Raw genomic sequence first — 26,153 nt, 5'->3', positions numbered from 1 at the left:
ATATATTTTATTGAATAATTGCAATTTAAAATTGATCTGGTATACGTTCGGTTAGGACTGGGTTGCGGGTTAAACCTGGTTCGCTGACCCGTCAACCTGCGGATTTCAATTTCTTTTGGTCAAAAAGTCTGACCCGCATAATCCGCAAAAAATAATTTTGTATTTGCTCCGCTTAATTTTGCGGTTATCGGGAGATTATATTTTTTTGACCCGCCTTAAAAGGGCGGATATATTTTTTGTTTTATATCTTCTTAGAAGTTTAAATTTTATATTTTTGTTCTTAAGTCATATTTGTGATTATAGTCATATTTGTGATTTTCTTGGTATAATATTTCTCGTAAATGGTTAATAAGAAGTTTTAATCTATTTTATTAAAATAGTTGAACCACACCTATATCTATAAAAAAATATAATTATAAAATGACTATAAAAAACTGAAACATAAAATTAAAATTTTCAGAAAAAATTTAAACAAAAAACATATCCGCCCTTTGAAAGGGCATGTCATAATCTAGTAATAATATTAAATAGGAATACTAATTTACTTTTTTATTAATAACTTATAATATTTTTATATTTTTTAAGATTTAAAACTTAATTTTATAATAATTTTAAAATATTTTTGAACACGTAAAATTCTTACATTTGCACTGAACAGGCAAGCTATTATATGTTGATAAAATAATCATTTAAAATAACCGAATTTATATGTACATATTAGTCGACCATGTAGATATTTATTATCAGATGCTGAATACATTTTATAATTGTCGAGTACTATATGTGTATAATACGAAAGTGGTTGCGAGAATATTAGCACTAAAGGGAAAGTTACAAAATTCAATATTATTAATCTATTCAATATTATTTTTGTAATTAAAATAAATAAATAATTGGACATAACCTTGTATCAATTGGTTATGTTGAAGAATTAATAGAATAGATATGAAGGATCAAAAGCAGACGAGTTTCACGTTTGAGATAGATAACTTCACCGAAAAGGAAGATTTCATACACTCTTCAGTTCTTTTAAGCGGTGGCTGCGAATGGTTTGTTAAACTATATCCCAAAAGAGATGGTATTGAAGATCACTTGGCTCTGTATCTCTTTGTTGCGAATTCTGAATCACTGCAACTTGGATGGAAAAGGCGAGCTAAATATTCTTTTGTTCTGTTGAACCAATCCGGGAAAGAAATCCACAAAACAACTGAATGGTGCCAAGTATACTGCGCTCATATCACGGGATGGGGATTACAAAGACCTTTACTCTCAAAAAGCTTCAAGAAAAAGGGTTTCTGGAGAAGAATAAACTGATAGTTAAAATCCAAGTTCAAGTACTCGAAGTTGTTGATCAAGGAGGTCTAACTGGGAAGGAGACTATGGATCTTAGGGGTTTCCAAGTTTTTAATCCTCAGGTTGTTCAAGTGTCTCGGGTTTTCGCGAGGCATCCTGAAATTGTAGCGAATTTCAGACCAAAGAGCTAACTGGTGAAGACAACATATTTGAATCTCCTCCTCGGACTCATTGATAAACTGGACAAACCTCCACATTGCTTCTCCAAGACTGATCTAAGTAATGTTCGCAGCGAGTTAATCGATCTAACAGAAACAGGTTTCAAGCTAGACTGGTTGAATAAAAAGCTTGATGATATTTCCTTGGAGACGAAGAAAAAAGATGCTGATGGTACTCGAGTCCAAAAACTAGAGGAACACATCAAGAATCTGAAAGTTGAACTAAATAAAGAGAAGATAAAGTCTGTTGATAAAGTTTTATTATTGGAGAAAAAGGTCTCTGGAATTCAAAAATAAGCTGATCAACGAGTCCAAATCTGCTTCTCCTAAAGTTTCCTTCTTCAAAAGTGTGTTTTGGTCTTGGAATAAGAGTGGAACTCGGCGTAGGTGATCCGGATATTAATTATCAGACTAAGAAACATTTTATTACTGTGTTTTTTTTGTTAAAGAACTCTATGGTTATGATTTTTTTTTGTGCTGAAAAATATAAAATTATTTTATAGATTTTATAATTATTTTGTGAATTACAAAATTAAATGTACAAAATAAAATTAAATAAGTTTGTAAATTTACAGTAATATTATTACTAGTTTAACGATATATTTAATCGATTTATAACAATTTAAATCAATTTAAATAACATAAGTTGAATTTTAAGAAAACTGTTTATCACTAGACTGAGTTTTTAGAACATTTGGACACTATTATAAATCGTTTATCAAACAAATAAATTTATCTTTCTATTTTTTCAGAAGTATATAATGGGTTCAAATTCAAACAAGTATTAAACCAAACTTGTGTTTTTTGCGAGAGAGAGAGAGAGACGATGTGCGAGAAAGCTGGAGTGATAGTGAGAATGCTACAAGGCTGCAACAGCATGACCAAACTCCGCAAGATCCATTCCCACGTCATCACCAACGGTCTCCAACACCATCCTCCAATCTTCGACAGCCTCCTCCGCTTCTGCGCCGTCTCCGTCACCGGCTCTTTATCTCACGCTCTCCTCCTCTTCCAACATTCCGATTCAAATCCACCGACGATGGCGTGGAACTACCTCCTCCGCGGCTTCTCCGTATCGCCCACTCCTCTCTCTTCCCTCCTCTTCTACAACCGAATGCTCCTCCTCTCCACACGCCCCGACATCTACACTTTCAGTTTCGCCCTGAAGGCGTGCGAGAAAATCCGGTCGGTTCCGAAATGTCGGGAGATTCACGGTTCGGTTATCCGGTCCGGTTTTCACACCGACAACATCGTCTCCACCGGTCTCGTTCGTTGTTACTCTGCGATCGGAGACGTTGACGTTGCATCCAAAGTGTTCGACGAAATGCCTGTGAGAGACTTGGTCTCTTGGAACGCGATGATCTCTTGCCTTTCTCACGCTGGTTTGCACCATCGAGCCTTGAGTATGCACAAACGTATGGAGAACGAAGGCGTGCGCGTCGACGCGTACACGATCGTTGCTCTGTTATCGTCTTGTGCTCACGTCAGCGCTTTGAACATGGGTGTTATGCTACACAGGAAGGCATGTGAGACTCGCTGTGAAGTAAGTGTCTATGTGGGAAACGCTCTTATCGATATGTATGCGAAATGTGGTAGTCTTGATAAAGCTGTTGGTGTCTTCGATGGGATGCGTAAGAGAGATGTGTCAACGTGGAACTCGATGATTATTGGGTATGGAGTTCACGGGTACGGAACAGAGGCTATCTCGTTCTTTAGAAAGATGGTGACTTTTGGGGTTAGACCCAATGCCATCACGTTCCTTGGATTGTTGTTGGGTTGTAGTCATCAGGGTTTAGTCAAAGAAGGAGCTGAGCATTTTCAAATGATGAGTTCGGAGTTTCATCTGAGCCCCAACGTTAAACACTATGGTTGCATGGTGGATCTCTATGGACGTGCAGGGGAGTTCGATAAGGCGCTGGAGATGATACACGCGTCTTCATGCCATGAAGATCCTGTGTTGTGGAGAACCCTGCTTGGCTCTTGCAAGATCCATAGGAATTTGGAACTTGGAGAAGTAGCTATGAAGAAGTTGGTGCAGCTCAAGGCTTTCAATGCAGGGGATTATGTGCTTATGACTTCGATATATTCTGCAGCGAGTGATGCTCAAGGTTTTGCTAGCATGAGGAAGCTAATGAGAAGCCATGATTTACGGACAGTTCCAGGATGGAGTTGGATTGAGATTGGTGATCAAGTTCACAAATTTGTGGTTGATGACAAAGTGCATCCGGAGTCCGCACTTATTTACTCAGAACTGCAGGAAGTAGTCCGTCGCGCCATACTAGCTGGTTACAAGCCAGAGGAGTCAAACGTAACTAGTCCAGGTTTCTCTGATCGGTGTTTAGGATCTGCGTTTCACAGCGAAAAGTTGGCCATTGCTTATGGATTGATGAGAACTCCAGCAGGAACAGCTCTCAGGATCACAAAGAATCTTAGAGTTTGCAGAGATTGTCATTTGTTTACAAAATATGTGTCGAAAGCATACAACAGGGAAATTATTGTAAGGGATAGAGTTCGTTTTCATCACTTTGCAGGTGGTCTTTGTTCTTGCAACGACTACTGGTGACATATGCTGGATATGGACTTGAGGATGATGGCATTCACATTGCCATCTTGGTAGTCTCTCAGCTCAATAAAGACATGATATGAAGAGTTGAGTTAGAGATAAAGTAGAGAGTTGCTTTTGAGGAATATTGTTTAAGAGACTACAAAATCCGCCATGCATATAAACAAGGATATGAAGGTATTGTTGTTGATCTCTGCATTCTGTTTCTGTTGTTTTAAATATTTTTGTTTTTCTCTTCTTAATTTTCAAAAAAAAAGAGACTTATTACTTACTATAAATTAGACGTTAAGCATTTCCAGGTCGTTGTGAAAAGCGTTTGTCTAAGTTGTGTTATCTCTAACAAGCCAACTCAATGGCGATGCCGCCAAGAAACAACCGCAAAGCGGAACCACCACCACCATCTTCTTCTTCCGCCGCTGATAACTTCTCTCCTGCTCCTCTGACGAAACCTACTACTTTCCCACCAGGCTACAAGTTCGTACCAAGCGAAGACGACCTCATCGTGCATTACTTGAAACCCTTCTTGCAAAGCAACAACAACCCACCACCCAACGTCCCAATTCACCGCGTGAACATCTACGAGTCAAACCCTGAACGACTTTCAAGTTCGTTTTCCTTCCCTTCTCGCGTCTCGAATTGTTTTCATTTTGTCTCTGTATGTGAATTGCTCTGTTTTCTTTCATTCGAAACAGAGGAATACGTCAAGGGTAACGATAAAGAATGGTTCTTTATAACGGAGAGGACAAAGATGCATGAACGTGGTAAAAAGAAACAGAATCGAAGCGACAATGGTGGATTCTGGAGGGCAAGATCATCTCTCGAGGAGTTTAAAACTCGAACAGGGGTGGCCTTTTCGAGAAGGGTACTGGAACACTACATGGGGAACAACCAAAATGGTGTTAAATCAGAATGGCTGATGTACGAGTATTTGACTGAGTCTTTTCCTGGAGACAAGTCAAATGGTGATATTGATAACGAAAGGGTACGTATGTATGCTTACTAGTGTACTTGCAAGTTAGTAAGATAGTGGAGTCTTGAGTTTGTATTATGTGTTGTGTGAGTTTCTGATTGTGAATATGGCAAGGTAATGATAAACAATGGTTCTTAATTTGTCTGTATGCTTACTAGGGTTTCTGATTGCTTGTGGAGTCATGAGTTTGTATTCTTGTGTGGTGTGGGTACTAGGTGGATTATGCTCTGTGCAAGATCTACATGACGCCTAGGGGAATGAAGAGAAAAGCAGAGGAAGAAGAGAACGAGAAGAAAGAAGAAGGAGGTGAAGTATCACAAGAGGTTGATCAGCCTTGTAATCCTGCGGTTCAGCAGACGCATCTTCCACCACAGCCTTGCCCATTTTCATCTGATGAGTTCCATGAGATGTTTAACTTCCAAGACGATTTTTTCACTGGCTATGTTGATCTAAACCAACTACTGGATGAAGACACAGAGTCCAACAATAGCTGTTATTTGAAGAACTCGTCAAAGGACTGATCTCATATTAAGTCTATGGAGACCTGTGCTCAGAACGTTTTGGATAAGAAAGCTTTTATTTATAGCGTTTTGTTTTCAATTAGGTTACGTAGATAACACGGCATTGAGAATACTTTCTCCTTCTGTCGTCGTTGGTTACTAATTGCTATGTGTGTTACTTCCTTCATCACAATGTTCTCAAAAAGATCATCTTTCTCTAATGTATTTTATATACTACGGTTGACTCAGCAGCATAATATCCACTGCTGTCTACGTACAGAAAGCTCTGGCACAATGTAAACTGATGTAATATTACCGGTTCGCGCCTTATAACCGAATATATATAACCGGATACATAATGCTTAATAAAAAATAGCCAATAACCGGTACGATATCAATTACGAATAACGATTGATAAGAACCGGGTTTTATCTGTAAAGGGAGGACACGTCTCTCTTTAGCAAAACCCTAAAGAAGCGAGCAAAGTTACAGAGCGTCGTCGTCTTCTTCTTCCATCTTCCGAACCGACCGTTACTAGCTCCTTCTTCTTCTTCTTCTTATTCTTCTTCTGACGGTAAGTCTATTGATTTCTTTCAGGAACGAAGAAAAAGGAGAGATTTTGATTTAAGATAGGTCTTGCTCCGTTCATGATTTCTCTCCAGTTTCCTTTTACCTCGAGTCTCTTAAGATCTCTGATTAGGTTTAAATCAAAACATAAACCTCATTAGGTTTGTACTTGTTGAGCTTGTAGTGGAGTTTTGACGATGGGTTTTGAAATTGAATATTGATCAGCAATTAAAAGTTCACTGCTTTCGTTAGTCTAGGGTTTTAGGGGTCCCTTTCATCTTCAATTACGAATTCAAAGTCCACACCTTTATGCAATTGTAGACCTTGTGATCAACTTAGAAGATTTAAAGTTTTCTTCTTTCAATAATAATAGGTTGTGCAGCTGCTGAGGAAAGATGCAGAGCGAGGAATCTAACGAGCTTGCTAATGGAGTATCCAAGGAGGAGGAGGAGACTAAGGAAACAGTGAAGAAGAGTCAAAAGGCGGATAGAAAGAAAAAGAAGTTGAAAGAGAAGTTGCTAAAGGAAGCTACTAAGGCTGATAACAGAGGAGTTTGCTACTTGAGCCGTATCCCACCACACATGGATCACGTTAGACTTCGCCAGATTCTCTCTCAGTTTGGTGAAATTGATAGGATTTATCTTGCTCCTGAAGGTGAGGTTTTAGTGTTAATAAAACAACACATCTTGGTCATATCTGCTTTTTTGCTTCTAGCTGATGATGCATTCATTCATTCATGGATGTTTCTATTCAGATCCTGAAGCACAAGTTCATCGCAAGAAGGCTGGTGGGTTTCGTGGCCAACTCTTCTCTGAAGGGTATGTTGGTTTCTCCTCTATTTTGTTGTTTTATCTGTTTTCCAAAGCTCTCAAAACTCTTCTCCACAGCGATCATCTGGATTTTCTTTATACTGTTTACACTATGTTTTTTCTTTTATGTTTATTAACTGCAGGTGGGTGGAGTTTGCTAAGAAAACCGTAGCTAAGAGAGTCGCTGATATGCTAAATGGAGAACAGATAGGTACTCCTAGTGATTCATTTCAGTATTCATACTCAATAGACTTTTTAATGTAAGCTGCTTAAAGGATTGTATTGGTGTTTGATGTTCTCTTTTCTCAGGGGGAAAGAAGAAGTCAGCTATATACTATGATATTTGGAACATCAAATACTTGACCAAGTTCAAATGGGATGATCTCACCGATGAAATTGGTACTGTTTAACCGCTGAGTTTCTTTGCTTAAGTTTACGTCCTTCTCCATTTGCTTTGATATTGATCTTTAATCTACAAAGAGTTACTTCTTTTGCAGCATACAAAAGTGCAATACGGGAACAGAAACTGAATATGGTTATGTCTGCTGCTAAAAGAGAGAAGGACTTTTATTTATCTAAAGTAGAGAAGTCTCGTGCCATGACCGAGATTGATGAACGGATGAAGAAGGTGCTCAGTTTTTTCTAAGTTACAGCTTTGTGGTCCCTTTTAAGGAACTATATTGTTTATCTTACGAGGCCAACTTTGATGTTTTTGATGTTTGGCAGAAGCGAAAGATTCAGGAAGAATCAGGCAGCAACGCAGAACCAGCGCAAGTCTTCCCACCTAGGGTGGTTCGTCAGTTCAGACAGAAGATAGCAATCAAAAATGAGGTGTCTCAGAGCAAACCTGGTCTCTCCACAGATGTCCTAGCATCGGTCAGTACTTTGTTTATATCTTATTTCTTGGAAGGATAGTGATGTATTTTCTTTTGTATTTATGGTTTTGTTTTTACTGATTCAGGTTTTCGGCGGTTCTTAAAGATTAAGAAGAGGCATGTGAAGATATTGCAGTTTGATCAAAGGCTTTATAATATGTATGAATGGCTTTTCCCATTAGTTTCTGCATGTCAACAGAGTGAACCTTCACATACACTTCTCTAGCTTTTTTGTTACTAAGAATATGAATTAAAACAAATTTTGATACTTTTATTTTCTCTCTTAGCATTAACATACTACATGTGACATTAGTTTATGCGCAAGAGATTGTGCGTATATTATAAATATTCGAGATGACTAGAAGAACGCAAGAGACTCTGGGAGATTAAGTTGCGTAGTAGCTGCACTTTGACTGGTGGCTGATGAACGGTAGAGCCTGCAACGGAATGAACCTTTGTGTTTGTTGGAGCACAAACGCATGCTTACCCCACTCTGTTGCTGTTACTGAGCAGACCAAGCGAGTCTGTGGACCATGACTTCCTCATCGACTCGATCCTGTCAAAATTGTCAAGGGCTTTGACCATTTAAAGAAGCAGTCAAATCATCCTTTCTTAACTTTTTATTTTTGAAACACCCTTTCTTAACTTAAAACAAGTTTTTTTTTAAGCATAAACGATCATACAAAGTCATGTCCCAAGCTTTTTTTATTTATTAAGGCAGAATATAATGGCAAACTCATGACGGTTCTTATTATAACCAGGACAACAATCACGAGTAGCTTAGATTTTTTTTTAGCCAGGAGGCCAGTTCATTTGGCGTCCTCCAATGAGATGAACATGAATGTGATACACGGATTGACCTGCAATAATACCCCCACAAGAAGGTGATTAGCGATGTACCTTTGTTTATATGGTGTTAAATATGAAAATGCAGATTGAAGTAGAGCTAGCTAAATTTTGGTTAAATACATACAGCTTTGTGGACCATCATTGATCACAATTCTGAAACCGTCATCTAGGCCTTCTTGTTTAGCTACAAGCTTGGCAGTGTATAGAAGGCGGCCCAAGATGTCGATGTGCCTCTCCTCAGCCTGCAGTAGCATAAACATACACGTTATTAGCTTGTCTCAAGTCCAACAATTCTCATGCTTTTAGCTTGTGTCTTGGATTTGTTGAAGTGTTCAAACATTGAGAAGTGTAAGTGAGTTAGGTAGGTACCTTAGAGAGGCCAGTTAAGCCATCTCTGACTTTTGGAATGAGGAGGATGTGAACAGGACCCTGGGGAGTTATGTCCCTAAAAGCTAAAACCTGCATAATTCAATCAATGCAAAATGAATTGAGAAAACATGTCAGGAGCAGTGTAATGAAGTATGTAGGCAACCTACTGAGAAGTTTTACAGTGGTGAATCTACTAAGACGTTAATTTTAGTTGTTAAAGCAGATAAAATTCATCCAGAAATAGGAATCAATGGCAAAAGTAACTTCAACCACATGAACCAGGTCCAAACTAAGAGTCTAATATAGTTAAGATTTTTTGCTAAGACCTCATCAGGCTGCAGTAGGAATGGAAAAAAAATCTACTGCTGGAGTGGTTGGGAGATTTGCTAGACCATATTAGAAGAGAGAGACCATCTTTTACATGAAAAGCATAGCACAGAAATACTAAATGTCCAAATTTCACAGTGACATGCAGAGTGAGCTACTTTAGAGAGTATCACTAGATGTACATATAAAGGATTTAAAGTACCTTGTCATCCTCATAAACCACGGTAGATGGAATCTCTTTGCTGATTATCTTGTCAAATCTGCATGTTTCCAAATCATAAAACCCAAATAAATAGTAACCTTATCAATACAACCCAACCAAACGAAATCTTGAAAAGAAAAAAAAGCAGAGAGAAACTCTATGACTTGTTGTGCAACAGTTTCACTCTTTCTATGCAAAAAACGACATTTAGTCTACTCGCCAACCATAAATGTTTCTCTGCCATCATTTACATTTAGCCAAGGGAAAGTGAGGTACAGAGAAAACTCACATAGCTTTGCCTGAAAAATTATTACTTACGTTCATTCCCAATCAACAGAAAAAAAGAATATAGGAATGAGGCAAGGCAGTTCCAACGGTACAGTTCAAAAGAAGAGCAAAGCTATAGAGATCAGACTCACATCCAAAAATCGAAGCTTTAATCGACCAGAAGAAGATTAAGGAAGGAAGGAAGGAACATAGAAGAGAGAATGAAGAATAAAAAAGGGGGCTTACATGGTGGGAGCATCGGAAGGAGTGGCGGCTAGAGCAGCCTCTTTCTCGGAAGCCATGACGGGTGGTGATATATATATGAGAAGAGAGAATCCCAACACGGTGGTGGCTCATTGATGGACAGCCCTGAGTTTCTTTATTTAGTATCCGTCGACGCTGCAGCAATCACCTAACCCGCCGATCTGTTCCTCTGTCCAATTAAATCATGCCACGTCGAACACAGTTTTGTCCGGGTCTCATTTTGTCTAAATCGTGCCACGTCATTCACCACTGTGCTTAGTGCGGCGGCCCAAAGCCCACTCAAATATGGATAACCGAATGTATCGTTAACAATATGTCTTTTTCTTTTGCAAAAAAATGTGAATATCAGTAAGTGAAAATGAACGTATGATATAATATAAGCTGTTAACTTGGATCCCATTCTGCTTAATAAGCTCAATGGTTCCTAACTGCTCAAAAATGTAAAATAAAAATTAGAATCAAGATAGCCTAACAATTACCTTGAGGAAAAATGCTAGAGCAAGATATCAAGATGACTTTATCACTTAAACCATCTCCAATGTATTTTGCTATTTTCATTTCTAAAACAGAAGAAATCTATAATAGAGGTGAGATATGGAATGCTATTTCTTCCTCTGTAAATAGAAGAAAAAAATATAAATCTCTATTATAGAGGAATAAATAGAAGTAAGTTGAAGCAATTTCACCTTTAAATGCTATTATAGAGGTGAAAATAGCAATGTATTGGAGATGCTCTTAGAAATGTTTTTTATTGTCATATTATAAGCATAATTTATTTATTTTACCAAAATAACGTATTTATTTTATGATTTAAATCATATAGTCGGAATGTAATACTCAATGAAAACTGGCCTAATTTACCAAAATAAGTAATGTTTGTATAGTTTAGGTATCTCTATTTTTTCTAGATAGTTCAAAATGAACGCTAATCTATGATGAGATTGCACCGAACTATGAAGATTAAGCCAGTAGTTACATACGAGAGAATTCTTAACTATGTATAATCGTCAAAGTATTAACACTCTCACGATAGACAATAGGTTCAAGCCAACAAAACAAAGACAAAGAACTGAACAAAGAAAGTGATGGTGAGTAGGGTTTTGGTAAACAAGCTCATGGGATAAGATTCCATGGACCCCATAGGCGATGCTTAATGCTTAGGGCTAATTATCGTCATAGACTCATAGATGACAACGCATAATTAATTAAGGAGCAAAAATAGAATAATGATTTAACATTTAAGTAAGAAATACTACTTTTTAGCTCTCTCTCTCTCTTGTTTTTCTCTCTGTCGTCTCTCTAGTTTTCTCCACCGAGATCTATAAACTCCGGCCGACGGGTGGGCTCCCACAGCCACCGTCGGTCCGGTCTCTGTGTTTTCTTCTTGCCTTCTCTAGTTTTCTTTTCGATTTAGTGTAGCTTGCCTCTTTTACTTCTTGTTTCTTCTTGTTTCCGGCGTTGCACCTCCTTTCGGTGGACGGCCGGCTAAAGTTTCCGTCGCTGCGTCTATCCGACTAGGACGAACGGTCGGCTCTTGGTGTCCGCGTCAAACGGTCCTTACGTTTTGGCGGCGGCTATGGTGGAAGTTTTAGGGTTTCCTGTTTAGTTCGCGGTGGTTATTGTTGGCGTCGCGTTCGGTTGAGAGCTTGATGGTCTTATGGCCCTAACCGAAGAAAGAAGTGACGGCAGGTTGTTTAAAGTTGGTTTTGGTGTCTAGTTCTATCCTGTAGGTGAGCGCGGTATGGTTCCGGTGAAGCTCTCTGGGGAAGAACAGACGAAGTTGAGAGGTACAGGCGCTCCACTCACGTTGAGATCCGGCGAAACGGTGGTCGCCGCGACGTTTCCGGCAAGCATCGATTCTGTGAACGGTGATGTGATGTTTCGGATCTCGAGGAGAGGAGCGGGTGACGCGCCTAGCGCGTGATGGCAGAGCTTACGCGTGGCTGGGTTGAGAGCGTGAAGTGACGCGTGGCGTCGGCGGGATTTATTTGGGTTGGGCCGATGGGCCAGTTTCTGTATTTTGTGTTTTGCCCGATGGGTTTTTGGGCCTTTGTCCATTGTAATAGTATTTGGGCTTTGGTGTTGTTCTGGGCTTGGCCCGTTATTATTAATGAAAAATTTGACGGAAAAAAAAAAAAGAAATACTACTTTACAGCTTACCGTAAAAAATAAGATTTTAAGTATCTAACTAGATTTTGACCCGCCCTTAAAGGGCGGGTATATTTTTGTTTTAATTTTTTATAAATTAATTTTATATTTTATTTTAATATATTTTTAATCAATTATTAATCATTAATTTAATTTAATTTAGTTTTGGTAACTATATTAAATATGTCAAGTTGCATAGCTATACACTTGTCCATATACATTTCACATATTATTTTTAAACTTTATTTCTAAAATTTGCGACATATAATTTTTTCTTAGTAGTTATCTAACATAATTAGTCAAGAATATTTGTACCCAAAAAATCCGAATCGGAATCGACCCGAAAATCAAAGTCCCATCTTCAGTGTTTTGAAACCCGATCCGGACCTGCAGGTGAACCGGCAAATCCGATGACTCAAGATAAATCCGGTTTAGGTTTTGTGAAATACCAATATTTAAAAACCCAAAAAAACCGTAAAAAATCACTAAAATCCGGAACCCGGTGAAAGCACTGGTTAAATTAATAGATAAATATTTATGAATTTTTAAATTTTGATATCTTTTGTATGTCATAAATCTTAACTTGTTAAAAATAAATAAATAATCTAAACTATTTTGTATGTCAAATGAAAATAATAATTTATAGAAACTAAAGTTAAGTATTTTCTAAATGTTTTTCAAACATAAAATATGTACATATCCAAACTATTATTTTATGTTTTATAAAAAGTTTATATAATATTTAACTTTGGTTTATAGTAAAATTAATTAATTTATTTATTAACATGCGGTTCACTCGATCTAAAGTCCGGTGACCCGTAAAATCATCCAGTATACTCTGTAGACATGATCTATATACTCGAACAATTTTTAAAGTGTTATATCCAAAAATCAATATCAAACCCAACCAACACCGAAATCCGAACAAATTTTTTAGAAAATATACTTACAAAATAATACAATAAACGTAGTAGAACCTTAGTCAAAAGAAAGTAATCTGACATAAACTGTTAACTAATATATGTATTCTATCTGCCTATGGTATTATCAAGTGTAAATATCAAAACACAATCAGAAAATAATTAATCAAAAAAGGGCTTTCCTAGAATTAATATAGAACTGTCGACTAATAATTATTGGGGAAATGAGTCCAAAAATCATGGAATTAAGATAGAGGTTAATTAATCTTAGTGAAACAATAAGAAAAATTTTAAATAAAAAGAATAATAATTGGATACAACTTTTTATCAATAATGCTTGTGTTTTAATAGAAGAGGATTATGGGGTCCTATATTCTGACGTGCCTTTATAAAGAGCGGCTATTTTTTTTTGTTTTAAATTAAGTTAAAATTTTTAATATTTGTATTTGAGTTTTTTGGTAATCATATTTGTATTTAATATTAATTTAGTTATATTTATACCAATTAAAGAATATATATACATATTATATATATATATAAAGAATATAAATAAGAGTGTATCAATCATTAATATGATTGTATAGTAATATATATTCATTTTATATCTTATTTGGGTACAAATATTTTCTCTTCAATCAACAACCTACTTATAGTAATATATATATATATATATATATATAAAAGTGTATCAATCATTAATATGATTGAAAGTTGCATATTGTCGCATCAGACATCAAGAATATGATTAATTAGCGTTTGTTATGTAAATATGCAACTTGATGTCATAAAATAAATGACAGTTATAAAAAAAGGGAGGAAGTTATAAATAAGAAGGGAAGAAGTTGCATACGTGACATCAAGAAGTTGAAACTAAAAAGGGAGGAAGTTGTAAATACGGCAGTTTGAATATTTAAATGATCAGTTATAAAATAAATGATTAATTAAATAAATAAAATAAATAGTGGATACAACTTTTATCAATTGGTCATGCTGAAGAATTAATAGAACAGATTAAAGTCAAATGCATCTTTCATTGTAGCTTTGTAGTACGCTCTTGTAATACCACAAACAGAAAGTAAAAGTGAGATTATGATGTCTGAACCGTCTATTCATGTTAACGTGACCCGAATGAATATCACATGCTCTGCTCGCCCTTTTTCGACAGTGGTGAAAATAATATATATTATTATTTATTTTGGAATTTAATTAAGGAAATTCGTTAGAAATGAAGTGTTTTGATTGATTCTAGAGATAGAGCCCCACACTCTAATGATGCTAATGATATTGTCCAGTAATATGCGGTGATGAGTTCTCTAATTAATTAGATATATATCAACCTAACTAATGGTCTAGGTCATTAAATCCTAATACCAGATGAAATAGACATTTTATATCAAAATCAATAGGGTAGAATCGATTACTATGGCATTACCAGTTGATATACCACACGATTTAACGAAATAAAGCTTAACATTAATTTGAAACGATTTTAACTTCCAGTAGATTGGCTATGTAAGTCGTGATGTGAACGCCGTCTCTTTAGGGGAAACTAATTGAATTTGACCTTTCAACTAATACATAAGATTCCACCAAATATAGTACTCATGACTACACGCCAAATTCTCCAAAATGTGCTGCAATAATGTTTGTAACTCGCTTTCCGGATTTTATAATAAGGTTTGTAATTTCATATCGGTTAAGTGTAAAGATTGAGATCTCCTAAAATAGGTTATTGATTTAAAGTGTAAAATACTGGAAATGCGAATCAAACTGATTATGCATGACTGCTAACACATGTTTTACTTTTCATATATTAGACCATATTAGTACACATACAATTTACATTTTAAGTAATCACAATAAAACATCATCTACTTGTATTACACTACCAACTGTGATTTGGGAAGGTTTCTTAAGATTCTTTGCTTAAGACGCAAAAGAAATAAACAGAGCGATTTATATGATAACGGTGGTTAAGGAATCATGATTAGATCCAAACCAAATATTAATGTGAAAAAAAAAAAGAGAAAAAAAAGGTAAAAAAATGAAAATCTATGGAGCCAAGGACCAGGGCCCCACCACAACGATTAACACAACTCGCGCCAAAAGCGTGTGTTTCAAACGCCAGGTAATAGCGCGTCGTCCCAACAAAAGAAAGACCAGACCGGGACACTGTCTAACAAATAATCCTTCTTTTTCTTGCACTCTTTGGGTTCTTAACGATGATGGCGTGAATGAAAGATAGAGAGAGAGAGAAAGAAAGTAAGCAGCTTTTGGTTATTCGGAGAGAAGAAGATTCAGAGAAACAAAAGTGTCTCTTTTTATTTTCTTCTCTGTTAGGATTTAAACCTCAACTTTGTGCTATAGAATTTGGAATAAACTTGATATGAAAACCTGTCTTTGCTTTTATTCAATACCAATAGGTTTCTCAAGAACAAAATATAAAGATCACAAGCCTTAACAATAAATGCTCTTCCTAATTGCTAATCTTTCTTGATCTCTCTTTATCTCTATTGCTCTTGTCTCTCTTTTTGATCGGATGATCCAAAACCTTAAGAACACCTCCTTATTTATACAAAAAACTATTGCCTTTTCCTAATCATATTAGCTTTTGTATATTTTCCTTTTCTTATACGTCTCGTGAATTGCTGTAGCCGACAATTGACAAATTTGGTATTGGGTTTAGAATAGAATTGGGCCCATATCATTACAATCTCCACCTTGGGCCCAAATCCATATTCTTCCTTTTGCGTCTTCTTCGTTGACACCATCTCCTCTCCGTCGCTTAGAAAAATCCTAGTGACTGGTACCAACCACAACCTCCACTCTTCTCCACTCTGGTTCCTTTGCCTAACATAACTCGAAATTTCATAAGCTCCGTCAAGCTTTCCTGCCGTTTCCTCCAACTGATCTGTAATTTTTTTTTTCTCAGACGCAGAGCTTCCCTGATGACACTCCACCTCACCGGTGTGATTCCGACCACATTCATCTCAATCAGAACTCGCCTCAACCTCTGACGCTCATGTATTTCTACTTCGTGGCTGCCTCCTTGACTTCGATTCTAAAACAGAATCCATCGTTTTGACGGCAAATCCTCTACCGTCATAACTATCATGAGAAGTCACCACTTTCACCACGCTTTACCAAATCACTGGTCAATCTCCAGAAAACCAAGTGAAACTTCAAACCGTGAAGTCCAACTATATGGCTATGTCTTTTCCGGTGGAACCTACGCTCGTTTCTTCTTCCTGGCTCAAAGTTTACGTCTTTGGAATCCCCCTCCAAACACAGCTCCAAACTTACCGATAGCTTCTGTTCCACACATGGATAGTCTCAGTTGATTCTCATCGCACCAGATCCTTCTCCTTAAATCGCGACTTCCTTGGTGGCGACAACTGACGACTCCGTGTGAATGATACACGAGATTTTGGAACTACTTCATCGAGGTTACTGCAGTTATTCTCAATGATTTCTTCCTCAATCTCTTATCCTGTTTACTTGAGCATATGGTTCTTCTCATCCTTTCGAAAATATAGACCTTGACCAATCCTATATTTGTTGACCTTTTACCAGATTCTCCTGTCAATTGTGGCACTTCTCTAGCTTGTTTACAGAACACGTTTCTCTCCAGCTTCTTGGAACTACTTTCAGTTTCCTCAGCTGTTTAAGACGATCATCCCGTGTGCTTCTCATGTACCAGAGATACTCATCTCCCTTCACCTTTGCTGGTGTTTAAGATGTTCTCTCATCAATCTTCTCCTTCCTTGTTTGGCGACCCGTTGCAATTTTTTTTTTTTAGCCTGAGATACTCGTCTCCCTTCACCATTCTTGATGTTTAAGACGTTCTCTCAGGTAGCACTTCAAAAACCTCTCCTACCCTCCATCCGATTTACTTGAGACCTATTAGCAATTTTCCTATGTCTCAGCTGCTCCACCTTGAACTGAAACATCCACCTCGTCTTATCCGTCACAGGTAACCTTTCTTGCTCCCTACTGGCTTTTCATTATCGATAAGAAATAATAGTAGTTCCTTACTCATTATTTCTTCTTGTGCGAGGTGTCTCGATAATGACGTTACCTGTGACGCTTTTCTCCTATTAGTGGACATTGGGAAGTTCACAGCAAAGCTGCAACTTCTGATCAGGTGCCTTTTCATTCAACCTCTCTTCATGATTAGCCGTTGTATCCGTCTTGTTCGATACGTCTTCCTTCTTGACTGCCGTAATGATAGAATTGCCTTCTGTGTCACTAACTTCGAATTCAAACCCTGTAGTTGATGCTTCCTCATCGTTTGTTGCATAATCTGAGTTTGTGAAACTTTCAATGCAAAACTCTGAATCATTCTTGAATCCATCAAGCCTTTGATTCTCCTTTGATGATGGTTTATCATTACACTTTTCTTCATCCCTTGCAAGACAAAAAACATCTACAGCCTGCCCATTATCAGCTTCTATACCTGACTCGTATTTTTCTGTTGAAAAAGAGTCTCCACCTCGAGCTGATGTCGTTTCCGTCATAAAACCATACGGACTTGGTCCCTGAATCAGATTTTCACTGAAAGACACCTTTCGCCTTTTTCGTTTAACTTCTTTCTCAGCTTTAGGAGTATCCACCTTACTCTTTACAACTCTCCCTTGAAGAAAGTATAACCCGTCTTTGTATTTTCCTGAAATTACTTTCTTCCTGTCTTTGTAGAACTGAACCTTGAAGCCGCGTCCTACATATCTGCAACCTGATTTTTCTAACATCCCATAAGATATCAGATTCCTACTCACGTCAGGCATGTATTTAACATCCTTGAGTATTACTTTGGAACCATCTGGATTTTGAATCTGAATCTTCCCCGTTCCTTTGATGCTGCCTTTAGTGTTATTAGCCATTAATACACTTCCCCCGTCGTACTCCTTGAAATCAAACAAGACTTCTTTGTCATGTGTACTATGGAATGAACAACCTGAATCCATGATCCATTCCTTGAGTGTATCGTGATTGCTAACGGTTAACACCAATGGCTGCACAGGCTCCTTTGTAAAATTTGCAGAATTCGGAGGCCTCCTCCTATCAGGACATTCTCGTTTCCAATGGCCTTCCTTCCCACAAATAAAACAGCCTGTGTCGTTTTCATCAGATTTCTGTCTTCCCTTACTTTTAGATCTTCCTCTCCAGTTATTGCCGTTCCCTGATCTCTTTTGATTTCTTCCACGTGACTCCACATATAAACCTTCCGAAACTGGTTTACTCTTGTTAAGTAATCCTTTCTGCTTAAGTTCCGCTTCTTTGGAATAAGCTGAAGTTACAACTTCGTTTACGGTAAGCGTTTCTTTCCCCGTTCCGTATTGGAGTGTGTGAACCAATTGTTCATACGCTTCTGGAAGTCCCGACAATAGTTGAATTGCTTGATCTTCATCTGATATAGTAACTTTGAGACTCTCCAAGTCTGCAATTAACTTCAGAAAGATATCCACGTTTTCTTCTATCGTCTTGTCCTCTTCCATCTTGTAGCAGGAGAATTGTTTCTTCAAGTAGATTCTGTTAGGAAGAGACTTCGTTTGATAATTCTTTTCAAGGGCCTTCCACATCCCCAATGCAGTTGTTTCATGCATAATCTTCCTTAGAATAGAATCACTCAAAGATATTCCCAACAGACTTCTTACTCTAAGATCTTTGTCAGCCTTCTTTTGATCAACCTTTGCATCCGATCCTTCTACTTCTTTTCCAGATTCTGTCAAGACCGTAAAGTCTTCCTTAAGAACCGAAAGTAGACCTTGTATCTCCAGCTGAGCCATCATCTTGTACTTCCACATTCCGAAGTCACCTTTGCCATCAAATTTCTCCATCTCAAATCTTCCCCGAGTTGGTTCCATAATTCTAGCTAGCACTTCCAATCAAACCTGGATTGCTCTGATACCACTTGTTGGGTTTTTCAAGTCCATGTCCAACTCTCTATTGTCCGATTAGTACGATATTGTCCACTTTGGGCCCGAAGGCAAAGCCCGCATGGATTTGTTTCTGGGACTCCTTCCCAAAAGGCCTCGTACTAATCAGAGTTGGACATCTCTTTATATATTAGACATTATTTGTCTAAACTTCCAATGTGGGACTTTGTTTGCATTCCCAACAAACCTCCTCTCAAACCAAGTACCACATCAACCTTGGTTTCTAACCTCCAGCGACATTTGGTATGCATCTTGTACCGCCGTAATCACCAACAGGACTCTTCACTTAACCTTGTTACACTATTAGGATTTATCCACCTAACCCTTACTGCACCATTAGGACATTCACCACCTAATCCTTACAGCACCGTTAGGAATATCCACCTAATCTTTGTATCGTTGTTAAGGAGAGACTTTCGATACAAGTCTCTGACACCACTTATTCGCGAAGTCATCTTGAGGATTCTCCTCCCACAACCGAAGCTCCCGGGATCTTTGACTGGCCTCTGCTACGTACCCCGCCCTTCCCATCGAAGTGGAGGCTCTTCGAACTTGAAGGGTATTTTGGTCTTCTTGCAGATGTTCGTCATCCCGGCTCTGATACCAATTGTTAGGATTTAAACCTCAACTTTGTGCTATAGAATTTGGAATAAACTTGATATGAAAACCTGTCTTTGCTTTTATTCAATACCAATAGGTTTCTCAAGAACAAAATATAAAGATCACAAGCCTTAACAATAAATGCTCTTCCTAATTGCTAATCTTTCTTGATCTCTCTTTATCTCTATTGCTCTTGTCTCTCTTTTTGATCGGATGATCCAAAACCTTAAGAACACCTCCTTATTTATACAAAAAACTATTGCCTTTTCCTAATCATATTAGCTTTTGTATATTTTCCTTTTCTTATACGTCTCGTGAATTGCTGTAGCCGACAATTGACAAATTTGGTATTGGGTTTAGAATAGAATTGGGCCCATATCATTACATTCTCTGCATTTTCCATTTTATCCTGGTGTCGTCTTTGACGCTTTTGTAAAAGCTAATTAAAAAAAAAAAGAGAAAAGATGCCCAACGACGAAGACTGGACATAGTCACAGAGAGACCCACTTCCACTTTCTTATTCTTCTTCTTCTTCTTCTTTTTACTTCTCTCTTCCTAAGCTTCTCTGTGCTTCTTGGTTTTCAGGACGTCCGTAGGTTTGTATCTTTCGAGCTCGTTTCTACTTGCATTCCTCCTTCCTTTTGTCGTATTATGTTTCATTGATGTACGGTTTAGTTGCAGGAGTTAGAAAGTCTACATCTTTGTTAGTCTCCACTCTCTTTCGATGCTCTCTCTCTCTCTCTCTCTGAGTCTTTCTCAGTTAGTGTAAAACATGGTCGAGTCTATAATGAATTTTCTTGTCATGTCTTGATCCTTTTCTTACGAACATAAAAAGCTATTTTTGTCTTCCAATTCAGACTAGTAAAAAAGCTAATTAAACTTTTTTGTCAAATCGTCAAAAAAACATTTGATCCGTGATAGTTTCACTTATAGAGGTTACCTACTTACACCTTCAGTGCATTTTCCTCGTGAAAAAATAGAATGCTCTATTGAATAAATTTGCTATTTGTTTTTTTTTTTTGTTAAAACAGATTCAAAAAAAATCCTGAAAAAAATGACGAAAGTGTGTCCTGAAATCGAAGAAAGGACATTACAAGAACCAGTTATTACAGTATCAGCAGATGCGAGCTTTGCTTCTAATCATTTTCCAACCTACAAACTAGGACCTGATAACCAGATCGTAGAGGAACCAAAAGAAGATGAGAAAGGTCCTTCAGTTAAAAACACTGTCGAGAAAGAGAACGAGTTGTTGTCTGATCAGCACGAGCGTCTCTCAGTGCGTGACTTAGCTAGTAAATTTGATAAGAACTTGGCTGCAGCTGTTACTTTGGCTGATGAGGTTTTCTACAAAGCTCTCTTTTCTCATTTCACATAAACATTTTTTTTCATATCTTTTTGTTTTTGATTTTTTTTTTCTTAATCCTTAGGCGAAATTAAAAGAGGTGGCTTCTTTAGAGGGACATGTTATGTTGAAGAAGCTAAGAGATGCTTTAGAATACATGAGAGGACGCATGGATGGGCAAAACAAGGAAGATGTGGAGAAAGCTATCTCTATGGTTTTTTACTTGTTCTTAAAACTTAATAAGTCTCTTGATGATTCTGAAACTAACGGTTTGTGTGATCAAACTATGATTAGGTCGAAGCATTAGCTGTGAAGTTAACTCAGAATGAAGGTGAGCTAATTCAAGAAAAGTTTGAAGTGAAGAAACTTGGAAACTTCCTCAAGCAGGTCTCCCTCTTTAAATAATGCATAGATCTTTGGTGCTCAGAACCATGCATGATTCTGATTCAGTTCTTGTTCCCATCATTTTAGGCATCAGAAGATGCAAAGAAACTGGTAAACCAGGAAAAATCATTTGCTTGTGCTGAGATCGAAAGTGCTAGAGCCGTAGTGCTTAAACTTGGAGAGGCATTTGAAGAACAGGAGAGAAGTTCTGAAGCTTCTAGAGCTCAGGGACCTGTGAGTTCCATCTACGTACTCTGGCTTTATAGTTTGGTTGTTTCTTTTTGTAATGTGTTCTTTCTTATCAAGTTACGTTTTCATATAAACAGGATGTGGAGAAACTGGTTGAGGAGGTCCAAGAAGCTAGACAGATCAAACGGATGCATCACCCAACAAAGGTGCTCCATCTATTTTCATAGCACACACTTTTAACCCTATCATTATGTATTATTATTATAAGGCTCTGTTTGTAATGCAGGTGATGGGTATGCAACATGAGCTTCATGGTTTAAGAAGTCGAATCCAAGAGAAGTATTTGAATTCTATTAAACTTCATCAACAGGTATGTTTTTGTTTGTGCATTGACGCAGCATTTAGTTTTCAACTTAAATTAGTTTTTTTTGCTGACCTCTTTGTTCTTGCCTTTGACAAACATCTCAAGATCAAGAGAGCCGAGGAATCAGAGTCGTGTCCATTTGTTCTGGAAGGCACACAAAGTCTAGGCTCTTGCTTAAGAATCCAAGTCTCCTCAGAAAATGCTATAGATCTTTCAAACTGTTCAATCCAGTGGTACCGTGCAGCATGTGAAACAAGTAGAAGGGAAGCTATATCTGGTACTTGCTCCTCCTATCTGTTTGCTTTCATCATTCACCTTTTTTTTTGGCAAACGAGTTTTAGCTTGAGGGAGTTCATGTTTTTGGACTCAGGTGCAAACCAATCAGTATATGCTCCAGAACCATTTGATGTTGGGAGGATATTGCAAGCAGACATTCTCTCAAACGGACAGAAACTCACTGTTGCAACAGATGGTCCAATAGCTCCTGGTTGGTTTCACCGACGTTTTACAAATATTTTTAAGTGGACAATAAACTGAATGTTTGGGTTGTTTAACTGCAGATTCTTGCTTGCTATCTCGCGTAGAGTCTCTGATGCGAAAATCAAACAGTGAATTCAATGTATGTTACTTACAACAATTCATCTGGTTTTCTTTGGGGAGAGAGTTGCATTGAGTTTATGTTCTAATAAGCTGAACATTTCAAACTCTTTTCTTAAGGTGGTTATATCACAGATGAATGGACAAGACTATGCATCTCGAACTCATGTCTTTACCGTTGGAAAGACGAGGATAAAACTGTCTCGAGGATGGATCACAAAGGCGAGAGAGATATACTCAACATCCATGCAGGTATCTAGAGATTGTGTCCTGACATGTATCTTCATTCTTTTTCACAAGAAATAACTCTTTATGACATTCTATGAAAGTTTCTTACAAAGTGTATATGTTTCTTATGCAGCTCTGTGGAGTTAGAGGCAACATCAAGGCTCCTGCAAAGGCATTGTTATGGCAACCAAGAAAGAGTCTAACTTTCATACTAACCTTTGAGTCAGAACAAGAACGTAACACAGCCATAGTCCTTGCTCGAAAATACGCTTTTGATTGCAATGTAAGCAAAAACAATTTCTGTTAAAATGCTATTTTTAGACTCTGCTTTATCACTGTGGTTTTACATGACAAGCTTGCTTATATCTGCAGGTTACACTGCTTGGGCCAGATGATTAAACAAATGGTGAACAAGACATTACCATTAACCACAACCACCTGATTCTTTTTTGTTCTGTGTGTTGTTTGTTTCCTTTTTTCACACTGTGGTTCAGAGAAGGAAGGTGCAAGTTTGGCTTCTCATTCATCATCCAATGTTTGCTTTGCTGCATAGAGTTTTATTATAGGCAGCAGATTTCAGTTTTTCCCTTCTTCTTTTACCAGTTCATCAGTTTGATATGGTTTTCCATTTCTGATTTGTTTTGGTTTGTTTGTTTGTTTGATTTCTATTTTTCTTTTCTTTTATGATTTAGGATGCAACATTGTTAATCAGCTTATGAGTGTGAGACCAGAAATACAGAGTTTGTTTTTAACTATTACAAGCTTATGAGTCATTCCATTTTCAGTATGTGTAAATAAGTATATACTATACTGAATCTGGTTTCATCTCTTCTCTTCAGAATGACATATCTATCTGTCAAAACTTGGTTTAATCATATGGGCAGTTTGACAAAAAGAAAATATATTAAAAAAGTATATTGTACATGTCCTTGAATATTACTAGAGAAGTTGATTAAGTACAGGGTTGAGTGGTGGCATGATCCAAATATTCCCATACGGATCAGACTTTTTCCACTTCAATGAAACCACACTCTCTTCATCCACCTTATAGTATATGCAAGTCCTCTTGAACCCATGGAACACAGGGAGACACAAACAGTTCCTTACTCCTCCACTCGGCTCCTTCTGCTCAGCTCTCGTTTCAGAAGACAAAGCACTAGCGTAAATCGTCAAGCCTCCCAGTGTTTTCCTCTCAGTCCATTCACAGCTTGTAGGATCAAGTCTAAGCACTGTTGGGTTCTTGTGGCTGTACATGTATACGAGATAGATCTCTCCTTGGTGCTGTGTCATGAAACATCCGTTGCTTCCGTGATGTCTAAGAGGTAGTCCGGAGATAAGAACGTTCCAAGAACTCAAAGACGGGTCAAAGATGGATAAGTGGCCACTGTTTGTGAGGCAGTAGAAGACACCGTTGGAGAAAACAATCTGCTCGAAAGTACTACTAACCGGTAACTGATTACGGAACACGAACGTGTTCCACTCTTTATCATTATTAGGACAACATGTCTTGACGGTGATGTTGTTGTTCTCCACGTTTACGTTCGCGACTGTGAACAAGAGACAAGCAGTTGATGTTGGAGCGCAAGAGAAAGCCATTCTCTGATCGTAAGCCATCCAAAGCGGTGGCAAGGGGATGAGATCACGAGCAAACGGGTTGAAGAAGAAGAGATGAAACGAGTTGGGGTTGTACATGAGCAACCAACCTTCATTGGAGTGACACACACGAGAACCGGAGAGCTCGGGAAACGAGAGATAGTACCTTCTCTGCATCGATGGGTCATAGAGTTCACATGATGATGATTCCTCTGTTTTCGAAAAGTAGATGAGCCAAGGAGGTCTGTCTGGGACTCTAACGGAAAGACAAGCTTGTTGCCATGTTTTGGAGACAGTAGAAGCGCGGATGTTGTCTTTCAATGGAAGATGGGAAACTACTAGTTGTAAGAGATCGTAAGGGAAGTCTGAGAATGTTTGGTCCTTTTCGTTTCCCATCATACTCTCAATGTTGGACTTATAAAATTAAAAGTCAAAAGTCTAATAATCTCAAAAGTAGAACTAAGAAACATTAAAAGACAGTACAAAGCTCTGAAACTCAACGAGTCTTTTATAACAAGAACTGTCGGATTTATCTAGATAAGAGGAAAGATATGAGAGAACTCACGATCCAAGCATGGTGATGTATGATGATTCTTCTGGTCGTTAGATTGGGACCGAAAGGGGATCTCTGATCGTTCTCTAGCCTCTAGGTTTCTCAGTCTTTCAATATTAGTTTATACAAAGTCAGAAAGAAACTACAAAATGGCACTTGCCATCCAAAAATGGTCATCGTTGACTTTTTGGAGTAAAATAGGTTCGGTTTAGTCCGGTTACTACCAAATCAATTGATTAAAAGGAGTTTTTTTTTTTTGTAGTTATATGATGGATTTCAAACAAGTTGAATTATCTTACCAACAAAATTTCTAATTACTGAATCTCTCACTTGAGAATAAAATCCAACTTTCACATAGAAAAAGATAAGCATATTATTATGGAGGTATCTTCCATTTAAAATAAAAAAGCAAGATTTGTATATAAACACAAAATTAGAATGAAAACCTAGTGGCTTTACAAGTAAAATATCTCTTTTTAATAGCTTATTCTAGAGCATAGTTCTTGAAGAAAACCATCTAAATTTTTTTTTCTCTTTTACTTTCACAAAATTTTAGTAAATATGATTTTTGTTATCTAAAATGAAACGACTCGATGATCAAAAGTTTCAATCTTTTTATTCTCTTGATTTCATTTCAATTTTATGTTCACTATGTGTTTTATATGTTCTGGTGGTAAGTGATGCTAGCAAAATCTCATTCACGCTAGTTTATACTTTTTGAAACACTATTTTTTTTCTAAAATAATTATATTCAAGAAAATAGAAAATCAATCTTTGTAATCAAGTAGAATTGACTCAGCTAATTTAATAAATCGATATATTTTCTTGATTTTTTAAGTAATACTCACAAATATGCCCAAAATATGAATTGAAGAAAAAATATCATTATATCGCATGTAATTACTCAAATTTCATATATCACTATGTGTATATTAATTATATCACTGCATGTAATTTTTATTATACAATCTTATCAAGTTTTATGCATATGAGATGTATCAATTTATACAACAATATAACAAAATACATTTATGATTTTGAGTTATTTTGTTTTAGCCGATATAAAATTTTATATAAATATTAGTGTAAACATAGTTTTTTAGAAGACATGTTTTGTTGGAAGAAAATATTATTAACTAATGATAGATATGTAAATGATTTGGTGGTCTGAGAATTTTGTGATGATAAAGAACCCTTGAAAACAGTTTTTCTACTGGGTTTATGAG

At 37.2% G+C, this 26,153-nt stretch overlaps 5 protein-coding genes, 2 long non-coding RNA genes and 2 pseudogenes across 10 annotated transcripts; 6 read left to right on the top strand and 3 right to left on the bottom strand.

The window, feature by feature from the left end:
- Window positions 1–945: 945 nt before the first annotated feature.
- On the top strand, window positions 946–1,808 carry LOC108858607 (MATH domain and coiled-coil domain-containing protein At2g42470-like; annotated as a pseudogene).
- A 463-nt stretch (window positions 1,809–2,271) lies between these two features.
- On the top strand, window positions 2,272–4,096 carry LOC108857306 (pentatricopeptide repeat-containing protein At3g56550). Its single transcript, XM_018631276.2, has one exon. It carries the CDS (start codon window positions 2,338–2,340, stop codon window positions 4,072–4,074), a length of 1,737 nt encoding a protein of 578 aa, XP_018486778.1. The 5' UTR covers window positions 2,272–2,337; the 3' UTR covers window positions 4,075–4,096.
- A 16-nt stretch (window positions 4,097–4,112) lies between these two features.
- Window positions 4,113–5,788, top strand: LOC108857307 (NAC domain-containing protein 2-like). 3 transcript variants are annotated; one of them, XM_018631277.2, is made up of 4 exons: window positions 4,113–4,251; window positions 4,374–4,679; window positions 4,767–5,056; window positions 5,260–5,788. In XM_018631277.2, exons 2-4 carry the CDS (start codon window positions 4,427–4,429, stop codon window positions 5,563–5,565), a joined length of 849 nt encoding a protein of 282 aa, XP_018486779.2. In that variant the 5' UTR covers window positions 4,113–4,251; window positions 4,374–4,426; the 3' UTR covers window positions 5,566–5,788. The 3 variants fall into 3 exon arrangements, with proteins under 3 accessions (XP_018486779.2, XP_056867324.1, XP_018486780.2); XM_057011344.1 differs by having other exon boundaries at window positions 4,115–4,251; window positions 4,419–4,679; XM_018631278.2 differs by having other exon boundaries at window positions 4,115–4,251; window positions 4,357–4,679.
- Window positions 5,789–5,923: 135 nt separating this feature from the next.
- LOC108856745 (pre-rRNA-processing protein ESF2) lies at window positions 5,924–8,069 on the top strand. Its single transcript, XM_018630622.2, has 8 exons — window positions 5,924–6,118; window positions 6,485–6,765; window positions 6,866–6,929; window positions 7,064–7,131; window positions 7,230–7,319; window positions 7,418–7,548; window positions 7,647–7,796; window positions 7,882–8,069. The coding sequence occupies exons 2-8, from the start codon at window positions 6,507–6,509 to the stop codon at window positions 7,897–7,899; spliced, it is 780 nt and encodes a 259-aa protein (XP_018486124.1). The 5' UTR covers window positions 5,924–6,118; window positions 6,485–6,506; the 3' UTR covers window positions 7,900–8,069.
- A 363-nt stretch (window positions 8,070–8,432) lies between these two features.
- LOC108805085 (14 kDa zinc-binding protein-like) lies at window positions 8,433–10,181 on the bottom strand (annotated as a pseudogene).
- A 4,899-nt stretch (window positions 10,182–15,080) lies between these two features.
- Window positions 15,081–20,199, bottom strand: LOC130495025 (uncharacterized). Its single transcript, XR_008934274.1, has 2 exons — window positions 20,063–20,199; window positions 15,081–15,469 (listed from the first exon to the last, which is right to left on the bottom strand). It is a non-coding gene; the product is annotated as an uncharacterized LOC130495025 (long non-coding RNA).
- LOC130495024 (uncharacterized) lies at window positions 15,614–17,490 on the top strand. Its single transcript, XR_008934273.1, has 2 exons — window positions 15,614–16,587; window positions 16,715–17,490. It is a non-coding gene; the product is annotated as an uncharacterized LOC130495024 (long non-coding RNA).
- Window positions 20,133–23,554, top strand: LOC108834950 (stomatal closure-related actin-binding protein 3). 2 transcript variants are annotated; one of them, XM_018608264.2, is made up of 13 exons: window positions 20,133–20,273; window positions 20,709–21,016; window positions 21,105–21,233; window positions 21,314–21,406; window positions 21,491–21,637; window positions 21,730–21,798; window positions 21,879–21,962; window positions 22,062–22,233; window positions 22,327–22,443; window positions 22,517–22,575; window positions 22,674–22,805; window positions 22,915–23,064; window positions 23,154–23,554. In XM_018608264.2, exons 2-13 carry the CDS (start codon window positions 20,732–20,734, stop codon window positions 23,178–23,180), a joined length of 1,464 nt encoding a protein of 487 aa, XP_018463766.1. In that variant the 5' UTR covers window positions 20,133–20,273; window positions 20,709–20,731; the 3' UTR covers window positions 23,181–23,554. The 2 variants fall into 2 exon arrangements, with proteins under 2 accessions (XP_018463766.1, XP_018463767.1); XM_018608265.2 differs by lacking the exon at window positions 20,133–20,273 and adding an exon at window positions 20,466–20,612.
- On the bottom strand, window positions 23,362–25,038 carry LOC108805082 (F-box protein At3g56470). The gene is made up of 2 exons (XM_018577038.2): window positions 24,940–25,038; window positions 23,362–24,788 (listed from the first exon to the last, which is right to left on the bottom strand). Exon 2 carries the CDS (start codon window positions 24,771–24,773, stop codon window positions 23,721–23,723), a length of 1,053 nt encoding a protein of 350 aa, XP_018432540.2. The 5' UTR covers window positions 24,774–24,788; window positions 24,940–25,038; the 3' UTR covers window positions 23,362–23,720.
- Window positions 25,039–26,153: the final 1,115 nt, after the last annotated feature.

Source organism: Raphanus sativus, chromosome 5, assembly GCF_000801105.2.
Source record: "Raphanus sativus cultivar WK10039 chromosome 5, ASM80110v3, whole genome shotgun sequence".
In the NCBI taxonomy this organism is placed as follows: Eukaryota; Viridiplantae; Streptophyta; class Magnoliopsida; order Brassicales; family Brassicaceae; genus Raphanus; species Raphanus sativus.
This window is presented reverse-complemented; position numbering and strand designations above follow the sequence as displayed.

Coding starts and splice junctions, on each gene's coding strand:
- LOC108834950 (XM_018608264.2), top strand. CDS start 20,732: ATGACGAAAGTGTGTCCTGAAATCGAAGAAAGGACATTACAAGAACCA. Junction 21,799..21,878: donor GGATGCATCACCCAACAAAG/GTGCTCCATCTA, acceptor TTTGTAATGCAG/GTGATGGGTATGCAACATGA. Junction 22,806..22,914: donor TATACTCAACATCCATGCAG/GTATCTAGAGAT, acceptor TTTCTTATGCAG/CTCTGTGGAGTTAGAGGCAA.
- LOC108856745 (XM_018630622.2), top strand. CDS start 6,507: ATGCAGAGCGAGGAATCTAACGAGCTTGCTAATGGAGTATCCAAGGAG. Junction 6,930..7,063: donor GGCCAACTCTTCTCTGAAGG/GTATGTTGGTTT, acceptor TATTAACTGCAG/GTGGGTGGAGTTTGCTAAGA. Junction 7,549..7,646: donor TTGATGAACGGATGAAGAAG/GTGCTCAGTTTT, acceptor GATGTTTGGCAG/AAGCGAAAGATTCAGGAAGA.
- LOC108805082 (XM_018577038.2), bottom strand. CDS start 24,773: ATGATGGGAAACGAAAAGGACCAAACATTCTCAGACTTCCCTTACGAT.
- LOC108857307 (XM_018631277.2), top strand. CDS start 4,427: ATGGCGATGCCGCCAAGAAACAACCGCAAAGCGGAACCACCACCACCA. Junction 4,680..4,766: donor AAACCCTGAACGACTTTCAA/GTTCGTTTTCCT, acceptor CATTCGAAACAG/AGGAATACGTCAAGGGTAAC. Junction 5,057..5,259: donor GTGATATTGATAACGAAAGG/GTACGTATGTAT, acceptor TGTGGGTACTAG/GTGGATTATGCTCTGTGCAA.
- LOC108857306 (XM_018631276.2), top strand. CDS start 2,338: ATGTGCGAGAAAGCTGGAGTGATAGTGAGAATGCTACAAGGCTGCAAC.